The sequence below is a fragment of the Pelophylax lessonae genome (assembly GCF_965119305.1).
Source record: "Pelophylax lessonae genome assembly, chromosome: 7".
Classification (NCBI taxonomy): Eukaryota; Metazoa; Chordata; class Amphibia; order Anura; family Ranidae; genus Pelophylax; species Pelophylax lessonae.
In genome coordinates, this window is record NC_138774.1 from 189,288,551 (window position 1) to 189,306,845 (window position 18,295).

An 18,295-nucleotide genomic window follows, 5' to 3' on the forward strand; every position below is an offset into this window, starting at 1 on the left:
GAACGCCTGGTCTTCAACCGAGTGACCACCTCATTGAGAATAACCTTCTTAATCCCATTTAGTCTGAATTTCGCCCTCAACACTCCACAGAAACTGCTCTCCTAAAACTCACAAACTATTTACTGACAGCAAAAACCAATGGACACTACCATTCTGTACTCCTACTTTTGATACGGTTGACCACACCCTCCTCCTCAAAAACGTTACTCCTTTGATCTCCATGACTGTGCTCTTCTCCTACCTATCCCACCGCACCTTTAGTGTCACTTACAATTCTACTTCCTCCTCTCCTCTTCCTTTCTTCAACGGGGTCCCCCAAGGTTCTGTTCTCGGACCTCTCCTATTCCCAGACTACACCTCCTCCCTGAGTCAGCTGATAGCCTCCCACGGCTTTCAATATCATGTCTACGCTGACGTCACCCAAAGCTTTCTCGCTACCCCTCAGCTCACAACATCAGTCTCCTCACGCATGCATCACTAATTTACTAACGAACATAGTCTGAATGTCACACCTCTTCCTCAAGCTCAATCTGCCCCCCCCCCCCACGTCAAGATCAATGGCACAACCACCAGGGTGCTAGGTGTTATCCTGGACTCTGAACTCTCCTTTCGACCCCAAATCTAATCACTTTCCAAATCTTGACGCCTCAACCTATGAAACATCTCCAAAAATATGCCGCTTCCTAACCAATGACACCGCAAAGCTCCTAAACCACTCCCTGGTCATTTCTTGCCGTGACTACTGCAACTCCCTCCTAAAATAGGCGATCACCTATTCAGTCCATCATGAATGCTGCTGCCAGACTCATCCACTTTACAAAGCGCTCAGTGCCTGCTACCCCTCTCTGCCAATCTCCCCATTGGCTGCCACTTACTCAATGATGTAAATTAAAAATACTAACAACAACTTACAAAGCCATCCACATCACTAATCTAGTCTCCAACCAAATCATTGCTCTCTAGTTCCCTTGTCACCTCCTTCTATACTCATCTCCAGGACTTCTCCCGAGCCTCTCCCATCCTTTGGAATTCCCCCAGCTCAGTCTGTCAGACTATCTCCAACACTATCCACTTTTAGGCGTTCCCTGAAAACTTTTCTCTTCAGAGAAGCTTATCCTGCCTCCACCCAACAACTATACTTTTATTTTTTCCATCAGCTCATCCTCCACAGTTATTACCTTTTGCATCACTTGACCCTACCTTTTAGATTGTAAGGTCTAACGAGAAGGGCCCTCTGGTTTCTCCTGTATTGAATTGTATTGTAACTGTACTGTCTGTCCTCATGTTGTAAAGCATTGTGCAAACTGTTGGTACTATACAAATCCTGTATTATTATAATAATAATTATTAGACCAAGAACTCTGGCCTAGATACACTAGAATGCCCATACGTAAAACACTATTTTTAGCCCATAAATGGATGCAACCTTCCCCACCTCTGGTGTATCAATGGATACCCACAGTAAATCCTATTATACTATGAAAACGTTATTTACGAACATAGGGGTTGCCCCCGAAAGCACAACAAAATCTGAGATATTTGGAGTCATTCTACTCTCACATTGATGACTTGAAGCACAATCACAGTGCTGTAGAATGTTCGGAAACACAGAAATCATTTTCTATACTTGTGCTGCAAAGTAACAGCAGAAAGCTTTATGGGACACTGTTCTGTGACTGGATCCTGCAGCTAATTATTCAAAATAGCTGCTAACAAAATGAATGTAGTACCTAGAGAACTGCTGCATGGCCAGGGTTCCCTTTTCCTGGGGACCAATTGCTTTCAGCAGGAGGTAAAGCAAATATGGCTGTCCTTAGTTGACACTTGGCATTTAACACTCACTTTTCTGGACACTTGGCATTAACACTCACTTTTTTTATAAGGAATGTGTTCCCCAACCCTCATTCGCTGGATAAAACGTTTCAACATCTCATCTTCCTCCTTGGTGAACTCACTCCTTTTGAAGGCTTTGTTATTGCACTGGAATGTCTGAAGACACTGAAACGCTGTACGTTGAGTCTGTAGGAAGGAAGACAGGGACAGATTTACTGCTCCTATTTTTTTCAGGGACTACAAGGCTGAGATTATCTTATGTCTGCAGAGTTCTCATCAGTACAGTCTCTGGAAGACATAAGAAGGCACTAAAGTGATTCAACATTCCACATCTGCCCAGAAATAAAAAATCTCTCAATTTTAGGTCACTGAATCTTTAAGCCAAAATGTCAGCAATGTTAACTGGACACATGCCTAAAAAGGTATTCATAGCACACAGGACATATGTAGCACATTTAGTCCTTCTGTGGTGCTGCCGCGACCCCCTTCCAACACCCTAGCAATTTTTGGCTCTAATTAAGTTGCTGTGTAAATACAGGACCTCTAGCAGCTGCTGCTATCAAAATAACTTTTTAACTAAGAGTTTAGCAACAATGTTCAGAGACAACAGAGTTACTAAGTACCATTGCTATTTTGCTATCTATTCTGTTTCATGCATCTGCAGATCAAAAGGGATGATCTGCAGATGTCAGTTATAGAAACCGGTCAAGGAAAAAAAAAAAAAAAAAGTATTTTGGGTTTCTAAATAAATTTTGCCACTGTTTAATCCCCTGTCAACCCTAATTAACTCCTTCTCCCTTCAACTATTATTCAAAAATGCACAAAATTTAGAACCCAACCCTCAAAAAACACGATTTAATTTGTAAATAACTGTGCAATGCTTTGTACCAGAATCATAATTTTAAAGTGGTTTTAAAGGCAATTGTGATTTCTTTTTTTTTTTCTTTAAATAACAAACATGTCATACTCACCCGCCCTGTGTAGGGGTTTTGCACAAAGCAGCCCCGATCTTCCTCTTCTTGGGTCCTCAGTTGGTACTCCAGGCCCCTCCCTGGTGCCAAGTGCCCCCAGAGGAAGCGGCTTACTGTGTGGGGTACCCAAGGAGGCTCCCTCCCAAGCCACTGCTTTGTGTCCCCTCACTCTCCTTATTGTCTCACTGGCTGTGATTGACAGAAGTGGGAGCCACTGTCTCAGCCACTGAGGAGGGTGAGTCCCCGAAGAGCCAAGGCTCTTGTGCAGATCTCATGATCGCGATGGGGCTCAGGTAAGTAATAGGGGGGCTGGAGGGCTGCTGTACAGAGAAGGTTTTTTACCTTCATACATAGAATGCATGAAAAAAAACCTTGAGCTTTAGAACCACTTTAAAAAGGACAAATCACAGAATAAAAATGTATACTTATCCACAGCAGCACTATTTTTTTTTAAACAGTGGTTGAATAACGAAAAAGTTGTTTTGTTACATTAGGTCTAAGGATTGAGAAAATCATTTTTTTTGCCAGACAAAACAACAAAAAGAAAGCCTTTTTGCCCTAAAAAGCTGTATCTCTCTCTCCCTCTAATATATATATATATATATATATATATATATATATATATATATATATATATATATATATATATATATATATATATATATATATATATATATATATATATATATATATATATACACACATATACACACACACATACACACATAATTTCAAGGTGGGACACCTCTGCTGTGTAGATCTCTTTTGCACAAAGATTACATCTATTGTGGCACTCCCTTCTTACCATCAAATAATAGAAGATGCAATCCAATTGTTGTTCCAAATATCCTTTACTTCTGATCTTCATGCATAGAAGTAAACATGCATTTACGAGCGACCGCACAGTTTCAGACATGCATTTGCATATACATACACATATATATATATATATATATATATATATATATATATATATATATATACACATATATACACACACATGCATACATACATACACAGTATCTCAGTGCACCCCTCGCATGTTTGTAAATATTTTATGACACTTTTCTACAATGTAAAGTAGTGAGTGTACAGCTTGTATTACAGTGTAAATTTGCTGTTCCCTTAAAATACCTCAACACACAGCCATTAATGTCTAAAGTGCTGGCAACAAAAGTGAGTACACCCCTAAGTGAAATGTCCAAATTGGGCCTAAAATGTCAATATTTTGTGTGGCCACCATTATTTTCCAGCACTGCCTTAACCCTCTTGGGCATGGAGTTCACCAGAGCTTTACAGGTTATGTTTGGGGTCGTTATGTTGGAATACTGCCCTGTGGCCCAGTCCCCGAAGGGAGGGGGATCATGCTCTGCTTCGGTATATCACAGTACATGTTGGTATTCATTGTTCCCTCAATGAACTGTAGCTTCCCAGTGCCAGCAGTACTCATGCAGCCCCAGACCATGACACTTCCACCACTATGCTTGACTGTAAGCAAGACACACTTGTCTTTGTACTCCTCACCTGGTTGCCGTCACACATGCTTGACACCATCTGAACCAGTATAAAAAAAACCTTACATTATAGCAAAGTGTTATTTCTTCAGTGTTGTTACATGAAAAGTTATAATAAAAAAAATCTACAAAAATGTGAGGGGTGTACTCACTTTTGTGAGATACTGTGTGTGTGCATACAAACACACACACATATACATATATATATATATATATATATATATATATATATATATATATATATATATATATATATATATATATATATTTTTTTTTTTATTATTACTTTGTTATCTTAAGCAATGACAACAAAGCTATTTATACAGAACATACAGGTCCATAGCACAATTGTAAAAATTGCTCTGGTTCCTACAGCGTGTACAGGTGTGGGAGATTACATCATTAGACTTTCAAAAGTAAATCCCTGGTTAGGAGCAAACACCACAAGACAGCTACTGCTCCCCTTATTAGCTAGACAGTCCTTTTCTGTGTTTCCCTCTAAACCATTTTTAGTTTGTTCCCAGGGCCTGACATCTCTGACTGAGCCCAGACAACAACTGGTATTATCCCATTGATTGAGAATGCCCTTACTGGGCACTATAGCATTGTCACTGAATAAGAGAATTGTAGTAATAAAGCCCAGATGTCAGACACCAGTACCAAAATGAAACTAGTTTCAGGGGTTGCATGAAAGAGGCTTAGACAACTAATAAGGTTAATAATAGCCATCTAGTAATGTCAGTTTTTTTAGGCAGAACTTTTACTTTTAAAAGGTTTAAAATGGCTGGATAGTGTCACTTCTAATTGCCTACATTTTAAAAAGATTGAGTCTTGTTTGTTTGTTCAGCTAATCTGTGGAAAGAAAACATATTCCAGTAGCAATGTGAGTGGCTTTATATTTTTGTCCTTAACTACTGAACACTGACCCCCAATTCCTGTGCGATAGCTTGCCAGTCGACAAAGTTATGATCCTTTGCTATCTCTTTTAATTTTTCGATCTCTCCTTCTGACCAGACCTCTTGGTTGATGTGCGGGTGCTCAGAATTCTGCCAAATCTTGCACAGTCGCTCCGGGGTGTGCATTCCTTCAAACTGGACCAGAATTATTCAGTGCAAAAACAGAAAATTGTTACACAAAAAGCACTTAAAATGAACCTTGTGCTAAGCTGAATGAACTATTCTCAGACATCATCCTAAACGCTATTTCTTTTGTCTTGACATTTTGTGGCACTGAGAGACCCTAAACCTAGGTAAAGCTCTGTATGCCATTTCTGATAGAGTTGGATCTCTACGATTACCAGCCAGCATCTGAAAATGCAATGTGATCATTTGGATACTTAAAAGTTTCCCTAGCATTCAGTGTAACAGTACAACCTCCTTTTTTTTTAAAGGGACACCTAGGAGAAGATTGCCGGGAACAAAGGAAATGGGGAAACATTTATGTGATCTTTTTAAAAAGGTAAAGCAAAGTTTTAAACAGCTGATTCTTTCCTTCTGCAGGGATCACAAACCTAAGTTCCAGAATTATGGTGAAGTGACCAGCATTCGCTCCAAACCAGTTCCCTGCATGCATATAGCATTTGTTTTTTTAATTTCATCCCTACATTTGTTATGCTGAGAGAACATTGCTCAAGCATCTTAGCACTCTTAGTGCGGCCATAGACGGTGCACAACCACGGGTTGCAGGAAAGAAATTCATTTGATTCCCACATCAACACAGAGTGTTGGCAGAGTAATTTCTCCCACCAAACCACTGTTCTTCCAGGAGGGGAAGCCACCCCCTCTTGTCAGAAGACAGTAATTATTGCTAGCGGCTATAACAGCCACTTACAATAATCGCATGTAAAATCCGACAGGCTAGTTGTACCCAAGTTGGTCAATCAATCAACTTACATACATTCAGCCTGCCCATGCATGGTTTGAATATAGGCCGGTTCAGCAAGAGATTAAAATTATCTATTGCTGGCTTAAGCCATTCAAATAATCCTCCTTCCCAAGGCAGATTACACAATAACATTCCTGCCACAGTCAGATACACTATAATTATTAGGCAAGCCATAGATTATGGTAATTTTATTCCTGCAACCACGGGTTGCTCAACTCCCCCCATCAACACGGTCAGAGTTGATGGGAGAATCTCTATGGTTGAGCTATTCTGTTCTTCTGGCGGGGGATCGCAGGGAGCTGTTGATGCTGGGAGAGCACAATCATTACTGTTAGCAGTTATAGCCGGTAGCAATAATGACATTCTAAAAATCTAACATGCAGGTTGTACCATTTCTAAACAGCATTTAGAAATACTTGATTTATTCTCCCTAGAGAAGAGACGCCTGAGAGGGGACATGATAGCAATATACAAATGCCTCAACGGTGCTCAGAACATCGAAAAAAAAACATTCAGTCGCAAGGAATGCATGAGGGCACGATGCCATACAATGCGATTGGAGGAGAATCGTTTTAACCTCAGGCTACGCAGGGGGTTCTTTACAGTAAGGGCTACAAGACTGGGGAATTCTCTACCAGAAAACGGTAGTAACTGCGGGGAGTATGGCTACTTTTAAAAGACTCTTGGACACACATCTCAATGATAAAAACATTCAGGGGTATGGGAAATGATTCACACTTACACAGGTTGAACTGGATGGACTATTGTCTTTATTCAACCTCAACTACTATGTAACATGGATCAACCTGGGTACAATCAGCCTGTCCATTCAAAGGATGGAATCTCGGCCGGTCACTGTTAAACCGAGATTCGATTCGATTCAAGATTCAATCCATCTATAGACAGCTTAACTCTAATTTTTATAGCTATATAAAAAGAGTACCAAACTATTTACTCAGGAGGCGTGTACATCTGAACATTGGGATTACAGTGGAACACAAGCACCAGATCGAAAGCTTATGTTTTTAAATTGTTGCAGGGAACCAGAAAGGTGTTAGAAGCCCATACTAATTTGGAGAAACATGCATACTCCTTGCAGATAGAACTCAAATTAAAAGAGACCCAGAATGCCATTGATGCCAGACTTCAATGCTGAACAATGAAACACAATTCTATCCTTAATCATTCAAAGAGAGACTTTTCTGGGCTCCTTCTCAGCATTCTGATTTATGCCAGCTGCAAATGGGGTCCATAGTCTGTTATATGCAGGCTTTTGCTATTTTTATGGCTCACTTGCACCTTTTTAGTCTCATCTTAGGTTTCTTGCACTTACTAAAAAAAAAAAAATGGATTTTTGACTTACCGTAAAAACCTTTTCTCTGTCGCTCATTGATAGACGCAGTCTTCCTAATTGATATCAGCAGGGTTATACTGCCCCCTACAGGAGTAGGACACTAGGCAGAAAAAAAGTTCTGGCTACGCCTATGGGCAGTCCCAGGGGGTATACCCTCTCACTTCCTGCTATAGGATGTCACAGGATGTCAGTTTTGTATCAAAGCAGTGTCAGAGAAATCATACCAACCCAACTCAAAACTAGAGGGGCGGGTACTGCGTCAGTCAATGAGCGACAGAGAAAAGGATTTTACGGTAAGTCAAAAATCCAGTTTTCTCTTTCGCTCATTGACAGACGCAGTTTTCTTAATTGATATCAGTAGGGACGTCCCAAAGCAGTGCCATAAATTAGGGGTGGGACAGCAGAAACAAGTCCACAAAGCTAAACATAGTCAACCAGGTATGTAGGATTCATCGAATGTCTGCAGATCATTGCACCCGGGTCTAGGGAGGGGCTTCACCCACATACACACCTCCAGGAACTCCCATACAGTGAAACTCATGCACTGAAATATGAGCTGGGTGTACCAAGATGGCCGCTGCCGTACAGAGTACATGTAGGCTACAAGAAAATGGCGGCCCACTGTGCTAAAGGGGACCCCCCCGCCCACAAACGGATCGATCGGTAGATGGGCCTGGAAAAAACAGGTAGCAACCCCCTTGCACGATTGTTCGGCCTCATCTGCGGCCTGTAACCCAGATTCAGCCCCCTGGAGTCACATCCCAACATCCCCAGTAGTGAGGAGGGGAGGGGAGGGAAGAGGCAGATAGGCGGGGGTGCGTAATAGGACAGAGGGGAACCCGGATTGTAAGGGTCCGACCATCCCAGGGAGGGGCCCGCGTCCACCCCAAAACCAGTCAGGGGGAACATGTTACTCACCATACCGGAACAAGCGGGCGCCAACTCCTGATAGAACCCTTCTCCACCGAGGTGGGGGGGCTGTCGGCCAAATAGGACACTGCGACTCAGGCTGAGACCGGCCGTATGCGACCTGGCGAGACGTTTAACTTGCGGGACCAGTCCCCGTCCAGTGGGACTAGATCGCAGCCGATCCAGCGTGGAGCTAGGGCCTGCACGCGCTCGTTGGCCGGCTGAGGTGACCACTGGATCTCAACATCCAGCCCGTTGCTCAGATCCAGCATAATTGCTTGTAGATCTCACAGGAACAATCCGGAAAAAAAAACTAGCTAACAAAAAATTATCTAAAAATCTTGCCAGGACCAGAGATCCAAGCAAGGAACTAAGGTCCTTACTCCTGACTAAGCAGATTAAAACTGACATCCTATAGCAGGAAGTGAGAGGGTATACCCCCTGGGACTGCTCATAGGCGTAGCCAGAACTTTTTTTCTGCCTAGTGTCCTACTCCTGTAGGGGGCAGTATAACCCTACTGATATCAACTGCGTCTGTCAATGAGCGAAAAATTAGATATATGTTCATAAATATAAACCAGGGGTGTCAAACTCAAACTTCATTGTGGGACCCATTGGCATTATGGCTGTCCTCAAAGGGCCAGTTGTAATCTGCAAACTATATAAATGTATCCCTGGGTTTTTTTCAGAGACTAGGCGCAGGAACTCAAATAGTCCCCTCCCTCACGTAAAAATACACCGAACAGTGGATGTGGCCAAAATGTACTAGCAGTAGGAGGATCTTACAGGGCAATACATGCCAGAGTAGCAGAGGTGCGCTATGAACAGAGTGCGGGGTTCAGGGGTGGGCTACGAATAGAGTGCAGAGCTCAGGGGTGGGCTGCATGCAGAGTGCTGGGGCGTGCACTATGTACACCTGCAGGGTTCAGCTCTTTCACAGGCTGTCCACATTTCACTTTCACCCCTCCCCCTGGGTGCGAGGGTCACATGAAATAACATGGCGGACCAGATTAAGCCCACCGGCTTTGTATTTGACACATGTGGTATAAACTCTGCAGGGGGAAGAAACCTTTTTCTACATGTCTGAAGAATACTATGGCACGTACTGGCGATGGAATAAACAAACCCCTTACAGTGCTCATTTAAAGAATAAGAATAACAACCACTTACATTGATGTTGGCTATTTTGTCCCAGTCATGGGAATCAGTTCGTTGTCCCAGCAACACATCCTCCTTAAGTTGGCTAAAAACAGAAAACATTTTAAAAAACATTAAAAAAGAAAACTGAAGTATTGAAGTGGTTTTATATGATAAGAAAAAAAAAAAAAAAAAAAAAACAGGGCAGCTCTGAACCTCTTCTTTTGGGGTCCCCTGCTGGTGTTCTTGGCTCCTCCTCTGTGCGCCCACATAGAAAGCTGCATCCTATGGCGGTGCACCTTTGTGCTCTCCCCCAAACTGAGCTGTGTGCATCCATAGAGACACAGCGAGGCTCCATCCCACCCCCTACTCCCAGGATATAATTGACAGTAGCATGAGCCAAAGGCTCCCCCTGCTGCTTCCTTGTCCTCGAAGGAGAGAGGATAGTGCTACTGCAGGCGTGCTACGCATTACGTCACAGGCAAGGTGACGTAACCAGTATGAAAAGTATATACCTCTGGATTACAGAACACCATTTATTCTAAACCTGGAGAGTCCCACTCAGCACACTTCAGTATCGGGGCTCTCCATTACCAAAGGCATATGGCGGGCGGAGTCAGACGCAGACCAAAAGTGACGTCAATTCGGAAGTGAAGCCTGGGAATTTTGTATTGAGGCACATTTAAAAGTTTTAAAGTGTAAATGCATTGGATTTAATAAAACGTTTAACCTAACCATAATACTGCACAGTGAGAGGCTGTTTGATATCTCCCATATATGAACGAGGTATTTGGGCAGCATGAATCTGATGTGGTCTTAAAGGCATAATATTCACAAATATTAAATCCAGGAGGAGGTATTCACAGAGTCCCTTTAGCATTACAGAGGAGGAGAAGGTGGCAATTACTACCCCAATCTGGGAGGATAATATACATGCTCTATGACATCCATCTGGGGGAGAGAGTTCTGAGAGCACAGAGCACCAGGGAGGCACATAGTGTGTGACGGTTTCAGGCACTTATTTGAAGACCTAAAATGTGGATTAATTCACATGGGCTTTTTTTGCACTATTATTATACATGTATTAAAAATAGGAGTAAGAAACAATAGGATGTAATTACCACTGCTACTTGCTCACCCAGCGCTTAGAACTATACATGTATATGTGTAAATAAATGCTGATAAGCACCAGTAAAACAGACCTTGATAAAAAAGGTACAGCTGCTGCTATTAATAAAACCAAAACTGTAAACCAAATGGGTTATGTAATGATATCCTGCACTGGATATACTAAAAGCTGCCGCAAGCAACCATTTTGTTCATGACAGGCAGACCAGATATACTCAGTGATATTTTTCCCCCCTCTCCCTATCTCAATTAACTCAAAGAATGCAGGGGGCTGGGCCCTTCAAATGAACCGTTATCACAGCACAGACAGGAAAACCTGGCCAGATGTTGTTCTTCTAGCACAGGCCGGTCATAAAACTGAGCAAATCCATTAAGGCTGACCAGAGCTGTGTCAAATACCACGCAACCAAGCTGTTCATTAGAAAATGTAACAATACATACACAATTCATAAATGCAGACAGGAACATGACACATTTACAATAAGTATATATTTGGATGAGAAATGTCATACTGATCGAATTAAGACCATGCATGACCACCCTATCCCATATAGAATAGAAGATAGCGATAAGATATTCCCTGTGTGATGGAATGTATCCATGTTTAGTATCTTTTGATGGCAAATTACATGCTGAATGATAAACTAGCAGTTTAAAGAATGTAACCATTACATATTTTGAGATATTAAGAGTGGTATTACTCTGTCCACAAAGGAGGTCTTGAAATTTGTCATAAACCCAGGACAGCCCGTGTCCGTCAACGCCCCTTTGATCCTAGAGAAAAGCTTGCTCAAACTTTGCTATCAGGAGTTCCCAGGGTAACATCAAGAGGGAACATCTATCAAGTTTGAGAACCAATCACAACTGGCTCAGCTTCTGAACTCTGATAACACCAAGGACATTGAATGCAAGTATTCTTACTTCTCAATTCTATCTTATTTTTCTAAATTGCTGAATTGTGTCTATTTCTTTGAAACACCTTTTTCTGTAAATATTCTTATTTGCACCAATTTTAACCTTTTTATTATTAAACCTTATTTTGAAAAGTGTTAATCTTGTCCCTAAGCTCTTAATGCAAACTAACAAAGAACCTGTCTCTTGAAGAGTGCTACTGTATAGAATAAATCCGCTGAACATTCCTGTCTGTGGTGACAGTGTGTGTAACAGACGATTATTCTCAAATCATAATTGGGATTCTCAAATCATAATTGGGATTTCTAAAGTTAAGAGCTTCCTCCGGCTCTGAAAATAAATAAAGGAGGTGGTGGCAGTGGAAGGGTTAATTGCTTAATTAGCCGGTGACAATCGCTCTCTGCCTGCTGGCATCTAGATTGTGGACCCGCCAGCTGGAAAATCTTTGTGCAGGGTGCAGCTGAGAGTGGCATTGTTACGCGAGTGATGGCAGGGTGTGATATTGGCTGGTCCTTGGTCACGAGTTAGTGAGAAGGGCAGGGATCTGATACCCGCCACTGTCACAGGTTAAACTTCCTCAGTGTCAGAAAAACGTATCCTCCTGAGGAGCCAACACATTAGCAGCACTAATTAAAATCATAATATCTCCAAAGAGAGTTCTCAATTGATCAGAAACAATAATCTTAAATACACAGTCTATGATGAAGCAAGTCTCTTTTCTTTTCCACCGGTGTACCAGGTATTCAAAAAGCATGCACCTTCACCATACCTCTTGTGCCGCTCCCTAGGTAGTGCTCACTCACCAAGTAGACTTGTATTTTACACCCTTTTGTTATTCTCAATCACTGGTTCCGCAACTCCTTACACCTCAGACAACAGAATGTCACCAATCCCAGCTTAACGGTCAGTGTGTCAAGCGGGTAAACTCCAGTGTTCCAATTCATGCTACTGAGTATGCAAATAGAAAGGGAACTCCTAGAACAGTATTGCTTAAAAAAAAAAAAAAAACACTTTTGTTTATTGAATATTCCCCTTATCCCTTCATACATTGCACTCACATATCAAAAAGTAAAAGAGTGTATATCCATACATCTAGATAGGTAAACTTGCAGACTCTAGTACCGCTGTACCGATCTCACCCTCCGCTGCTGTGTGCCGGCTGTTCGGAGGTTCTCCTCAAGAACTCCAGCTGCAGTAACCAACTCTATCTGGCCAAAAGAACCTCTCAGAGGTTGGAGAACACCACTGGTGGGGGGGAGATAGAGTTGGTTACTACAGCTGGAGACCTTGAAGAGAGGGCGTGAGCCAGCGGTCACCTGGACGCTGTACATTCTTCCCGGGAAACCTCTGAATAGCCAGCACAAAGCAGCGGAGGGTGAGATTGGTACAGCGTTACCAGACTGCGCAAGTTTACCTATCTAGATGTATGGATATACACGCTTTTACTATTTGATGTTATGTGAGTGCAATGTATGAAGGGATAAGGGGAAGATTCAATAAACAAAAGTTTTAAGCAATGCTGCTCTATGAGTTCCCTTTGTATTTGCATGCACAATACCACGAATTGGAACACTGGAGTTTACCCGCTGGACACACTGACCATTAAGCTGGGATTGGTGACATTCTGTTGTAAGGAGCTGCGGAACCCAAAAGGGTGTAAAATACAAGTCTATTTAGTGAGTGAGCACTACCTAGGGAGCGGCACAAGAGGTGTGGTGAAAGTGCATGCTTTTTGAATACCTGGTACACCAGTGGAAAAGAAAATAGACTTGCTTCATCATAGACTGCGTATTTAAGATTATTGTTTCTGATCAATTGAGAACTCTCTTCGGAGATATTAGGATTTTAAATTAGCGCTGCTAATGTGTTGGCTCCTCAGGAGGATACGTTTTTCTGACACTGAGGAAGTATAACACATTTGGTTTACCATTATACATGTATAATTTGATTGAATCACATGAATTATACATTACTGGACTACATATTGAGATCTCAAACCATTGATTTGGACACAAGTATAGAGTTCTTTAGTTATAGAATTTATTCATTTCATTTATCTATTGGTGATATCATTTTTTATTGTTTATTTTGAGCACTGAATCTGAGCAGTGCATCATCTATCATATTGTCACTTTATCTAAACCTAGTGTGGGAACACGCATTGATGCTAGCAGCAGCTCCAATATAGTACACCACAAATCTCTATTATCCACTTGCTGACCAGGCCTTTTCTGTAACTTTTTGTTTACAAGTTTAAAATTAGTATTTCTTGCTAGAAAATTACTTAGAATTCACAAAAATGTTTTCATATTATATACAGTGGGTACAGAAAGTATTCAGACCTCCTTAAATTTTTCACTCTTTGTTATATTGCAGCCATTTGCTAAAATCATTTAAGTTCATTCTTCTGCCTCATGAATGTACACATAGCACCCCATACTGACAGAAAAACACAGAATTGTTGACATTGTTGCAGATTTATTAAAAAAGAAAAACTGAAATATCACATGGTCCTAAGTATTCAGACCCTTTGCTCAGTATTTAGTAGAAGCCTCCTTTTGATCTAATACAGCCAGGAGTCTTTTTGGGAAAGATGCAACAAGTCTTTCACACCTGGATTTGGGGATCCTCTGCCATTCCTCCTTGCAGATCCTCTCCAGTTCTGTCAGGTTGGATGGTAAACGTTGGTGGACAGCCATTTTTAGGTCTCTCCAGAGATGCTCAATTGGGTTTAAGTCAGGGCTCTGGCTGGGCCATTCAAGAACAGTCACAGAGTTGTTGTGAAGCCACTCCTTCGTTATTTTAGCTGTGTGCTTAGGGTCATTGTCTTGTTGGAAGGTAAACCTTCGGCCCAATCTGAGGTCCAGAGCACTCTGGAGAAGGTTTTTGTCCAGGATATCCCTGTATTTGGCCGCATTCATCTTTCCCTCGATTGCAACCAGTCGTCCTGTCCCTGCAGCTGAAAAACACCCCCACAGCATGATGCTGCCACCACCATGCTTCACTGTTGGGACTGTATTGGACAGGTGATGAGCAGTGCCTGTTTTTCTCCACACATACCGCTTAGAATTAAGGCCAAAAAGTTCTATTTTGGTCTCATCAGACCAGAGAATCTTATTTCTCACCATCTTGGAGTCCTTCAGGTGTTTTTTTAGCAAACTCCATGCGGGCTTTCATGTGTCTTAAACTGAGGAGAGGCTTCCGTCGGGCCACTCTGCCATAAAGCCCCGACTGGTGGAGGGCGGCAGTGATGGTTGTCTTTCTACAACTTTCTCCCATCTCCTGACTGCATCTCTGGAGCTCAGCCACAGTGATCTTTGGGTTCTTCTTTACCTCTCTCACCAAGGCTCTTCTCCCCCGATAGCTCAGTTTGGCCGGACGGCCAGCTCTAGGAAGGGTTCTGGTCGTCCCAAACGTCTTCCATTTGAGGATTATGGAGGCCACTGTGCTCTTAGGAACCTTAAGTGCAGCAGAAATCTTTTTGTAACCTTGGCCAGATCTGTGCCTTGCCACAATTCTGTCTCTGAGCTCTTCAGGCAGTTCCTTTGACCTCATGATTCTCATTTGCTCTGACATGCATTGTGATCTGAAAGGTCTTATATAGACAGGTGTGTGGCTTTCCTAATCAAGTCCAATCAGTATAATCAAACACAGCTGGACTCAAATGAAGGTGTAGAACCATCTCAAGGATGATCAGAAGAAATGGAAAGCACCTGAGTTAAATATATGAGTGTCACAGCAAAGGGTCTGAATACTTAGGACCATGTGATATTTCAGTTTTTCTTTTTTAATAAATCTGCAACAATGTTAACAATTCTGTGTTTTTCTGTCAGTATGGGGTGCTATGTGTACATTCATGAGGAAGAAGAATGAACTTAAATAATTTTAGCAAATGGCTGCAATATAACAAAGAGTGAAAAATTTAAGGGGGTCTGAATACTTTCCGTACCCACTGTATATTTTAGCAGAGACCCTAGGGAATAAAATGGCGATCAATGCAATATTTTATGTCACACTGTATTTGCGCAGCAGTCTTTCAAACACAATTTTGGAAAAAATACACTTTCATGAATTAAAAAAAAAAAAAAAAAAAAACCCTAAAGTTTTCCCAATTTTTTGTAAAACGTGAAAGATATTACGCCGAGCAAATGTCATGCTTTAAAATTGCACACACTCATGGAATGGCGACAAACTACAGTACTTAAAAATCTCCATAGGCAGCGCTTTAAAAATGTTTACAGCTTACCCTTTTAGAGGTATAGAGGAGGCCTAGAATTTTTACTCTCACCAATGATCATATTGATATGTGGTTTGAACACTGTTTACACATGAGGGCGTGACTTACGTATGCATTTGCTTCTGCGCACGAGGGATGGTGCACTTAAAAGATGTTTTTTACTTATTTTATTTTTTTTTATTTTTAAATTGTCCCTTTATTATTCTTTTATTATTACTTTTATTCCTATTACAAGGAATGTAAACTTATCCTCAAATCAGGTTATCAGGTTCTCAAAAAGACCCCAGATCTCTCATTTACCCTTAGGCTCCATGTACACGGGACGCTGGAAATGGCCGTTTAGGAGCAGTTGGGCGTTTTTTTTAGAAGCCCCTGAACGCAGCTCCATGTTATCTTATCTGTCCATGTACACATGGTCGTTTACAGTCATTTGCAGGCAGTTGCGTTCAGGGACTTTTTTTAGAACGCAATTATTTGCGTTCGAACGTGTGTTTCCCGGCGTTTCAAACGCAGAAACGCGGCCGAACGTGACTAAACGTGACTGAACGTGATGAACCTACGTTCAGCCACGTTATACGTTTTTTCTTCCATTCAAAATCAATGGTTCCCTGTGGGAGCCTATTGATTTGAATGGAAGTCGCACTGCAAGTTGCATCCGACTTGCGGCGCGACCTGCACTGTGAGAATCTTGAGGGGGAACTCCACACCAAAAAAAATGGGAAAAAAACTGCGTGGGGGTCCCCCCCAGGCCCTTCGGGTCCGGTATGGAATTTGAGGGTAGCCCCACGCCGAAAAAACGGCATGGGGTCCCCCCCAAAATCCATACCAGACCCTTATCCGAGCATGCAGCCCAGCAGGCCAGGAAAGGGGAGGGGACGAGCGAGCGGCCCCACCCCCCCTGGACCACACCAGGCCACATGCCCTCAACATGGGGGGGGTGTTGGTGCTTTGGGGCAAGGGGAGCTCTGCATCCCCCACCTCAAAGCACCTCGCCCCCCATGTTGATGAGGACAAGGGCCTCATTCCCACAACCCTGGCCGGTGGTTGTGGGGGTCTGCGGGCAGGGGGCTCATCGGAATCTGGAAGCCCCCTTTAACAAGGGGGCCCCCCAGATCCTGACCCCCTCCCTATGTGAATGGGTATGGGGTACACTGTACCCCTACTCATTCACCACATAAAAGGCAGTGTATGGAAATAACGACAGGAGACGTTTTGGAAAGTTTATTAAAAATCTTCATCCGGCTCTTCTTGTCTTCTCCTCTCCGGGGGTCTTCTGCTCTTTTGCTGTCCGCCCTTCTGCTGTCTTCTCTTCTTTTCTTCTCCTCTCCGGTCTTCTGCTCTTTTGCTGTCGGCTCTTCTTCTTCTTTTTCCGACGACGTCTCCGGTGATTATGCCGTTCTCCGGTCTCTGCAGCTTATTATATAGCCATTAGGGGCGTGGTCCCATATGAAGTCATCGGGAGGCCCCGCCCCCTCATGTCACAGATGACGTCATCTGTGCCATGAGGGGCGGGGCCTCCCGATGACGTCATCATGGGGCCACGCCCCTAATGGCTATATAATAAGCTGCAGAGACCGGAGACCGGCATAATCACCGGAGACGTCGTCGTCGGAGGACTGGAGGAAGAAGAAGAGCCGACAGCAAAAGAGCAGAAGACCGGAGAGGAGAAGAAAAGAAGAGAGGACAGCAGAAGGGTGGACGAGCCGCTCGCTCGTCCCCTCCCCTTTCCTGGCCTGCTGGGCTGCATGCTCGGATAAGGGTCTGGTATGGATTTTGGGGGGGACCCCACGCCGTTTTTTCGGCGTGGGGCTACCCTCAAATTCCATACCGGACCCGAAGGCAAATGGAAAAAGCTACTGAAAGCAAGCTACTGAACAGCTGCTTTTTCCCGGCGTCAGAAATAGCTTTGCAGGACGTTTTTTTCTAACGTCCCGTGTACATGGAGCCTTAAAAGCAAAAGAAAAATTTAATACTTTGACTTTAAGAAAATAAAAATAAATTAGCTCATTAAGCCAGAGAATCAGATGTTAAGGGTATAGGGCCAAGTAGGGGCTACCTTGCACTCACTCAACTTCTTGCCTAGCCATCGGCCTAATCGGATCGGCTTCCGGGCTTACTGACGGCTCCAGAAAACTCAGAAATGACTGGAAGTGGTGCGGGGGAGGCACCTCTCCCACCACTGTACCGTCTTTAAAAAAAAAAAAAAAAAAAAAAAAAAATATTATATATATATATATATATATATATATATATATATATATATATATATATATATATATATATATATATATATATATATATATATATATATATAATTATAAATAAATAAAACACCTGCCTATCCGTATACCACTAAAATGGGGCTCCAACCAAACACATTTCACTTTTGGTCAGCAATGTAGGGTTCTAATTTTAT

The 18,295-nt window shown here is 42.5% G+C and overlaps 1 protein-coding gene across 1 annotated transcript in view; it reads right to left on the reverse strand.

The window, feature by feature from the left end:
• The window catches only part of SNAPC4 (small nuclear RNA activating complex polypeptide 4), a 185,220-nt gene that overhangs the window by 138,439 nt on the left and 28,486 nt on the right, over window positions 1-18,295 (reverse strand). Inside the window, exons 9-11 of the mRNA XM_082264404.1 lie at window positions 9,636-9,708; window positions 5,245-5,409; window positions 1,872-2,019 (exon numbers count right to left, since the gene is read on the reverse strand). Of these exons, the coding sequence (XP_082120530.1) occupies window positions 1,872-2,019; window positions 5,245-5,409; window positions 9,636-9,708 (386 nt within the window). The remainder of the gene's footprint in view (window positions 1-1,871; window positions 2,020-5,244; window positions 5,410-9,635; window positions 9,709-18,295) is intronic.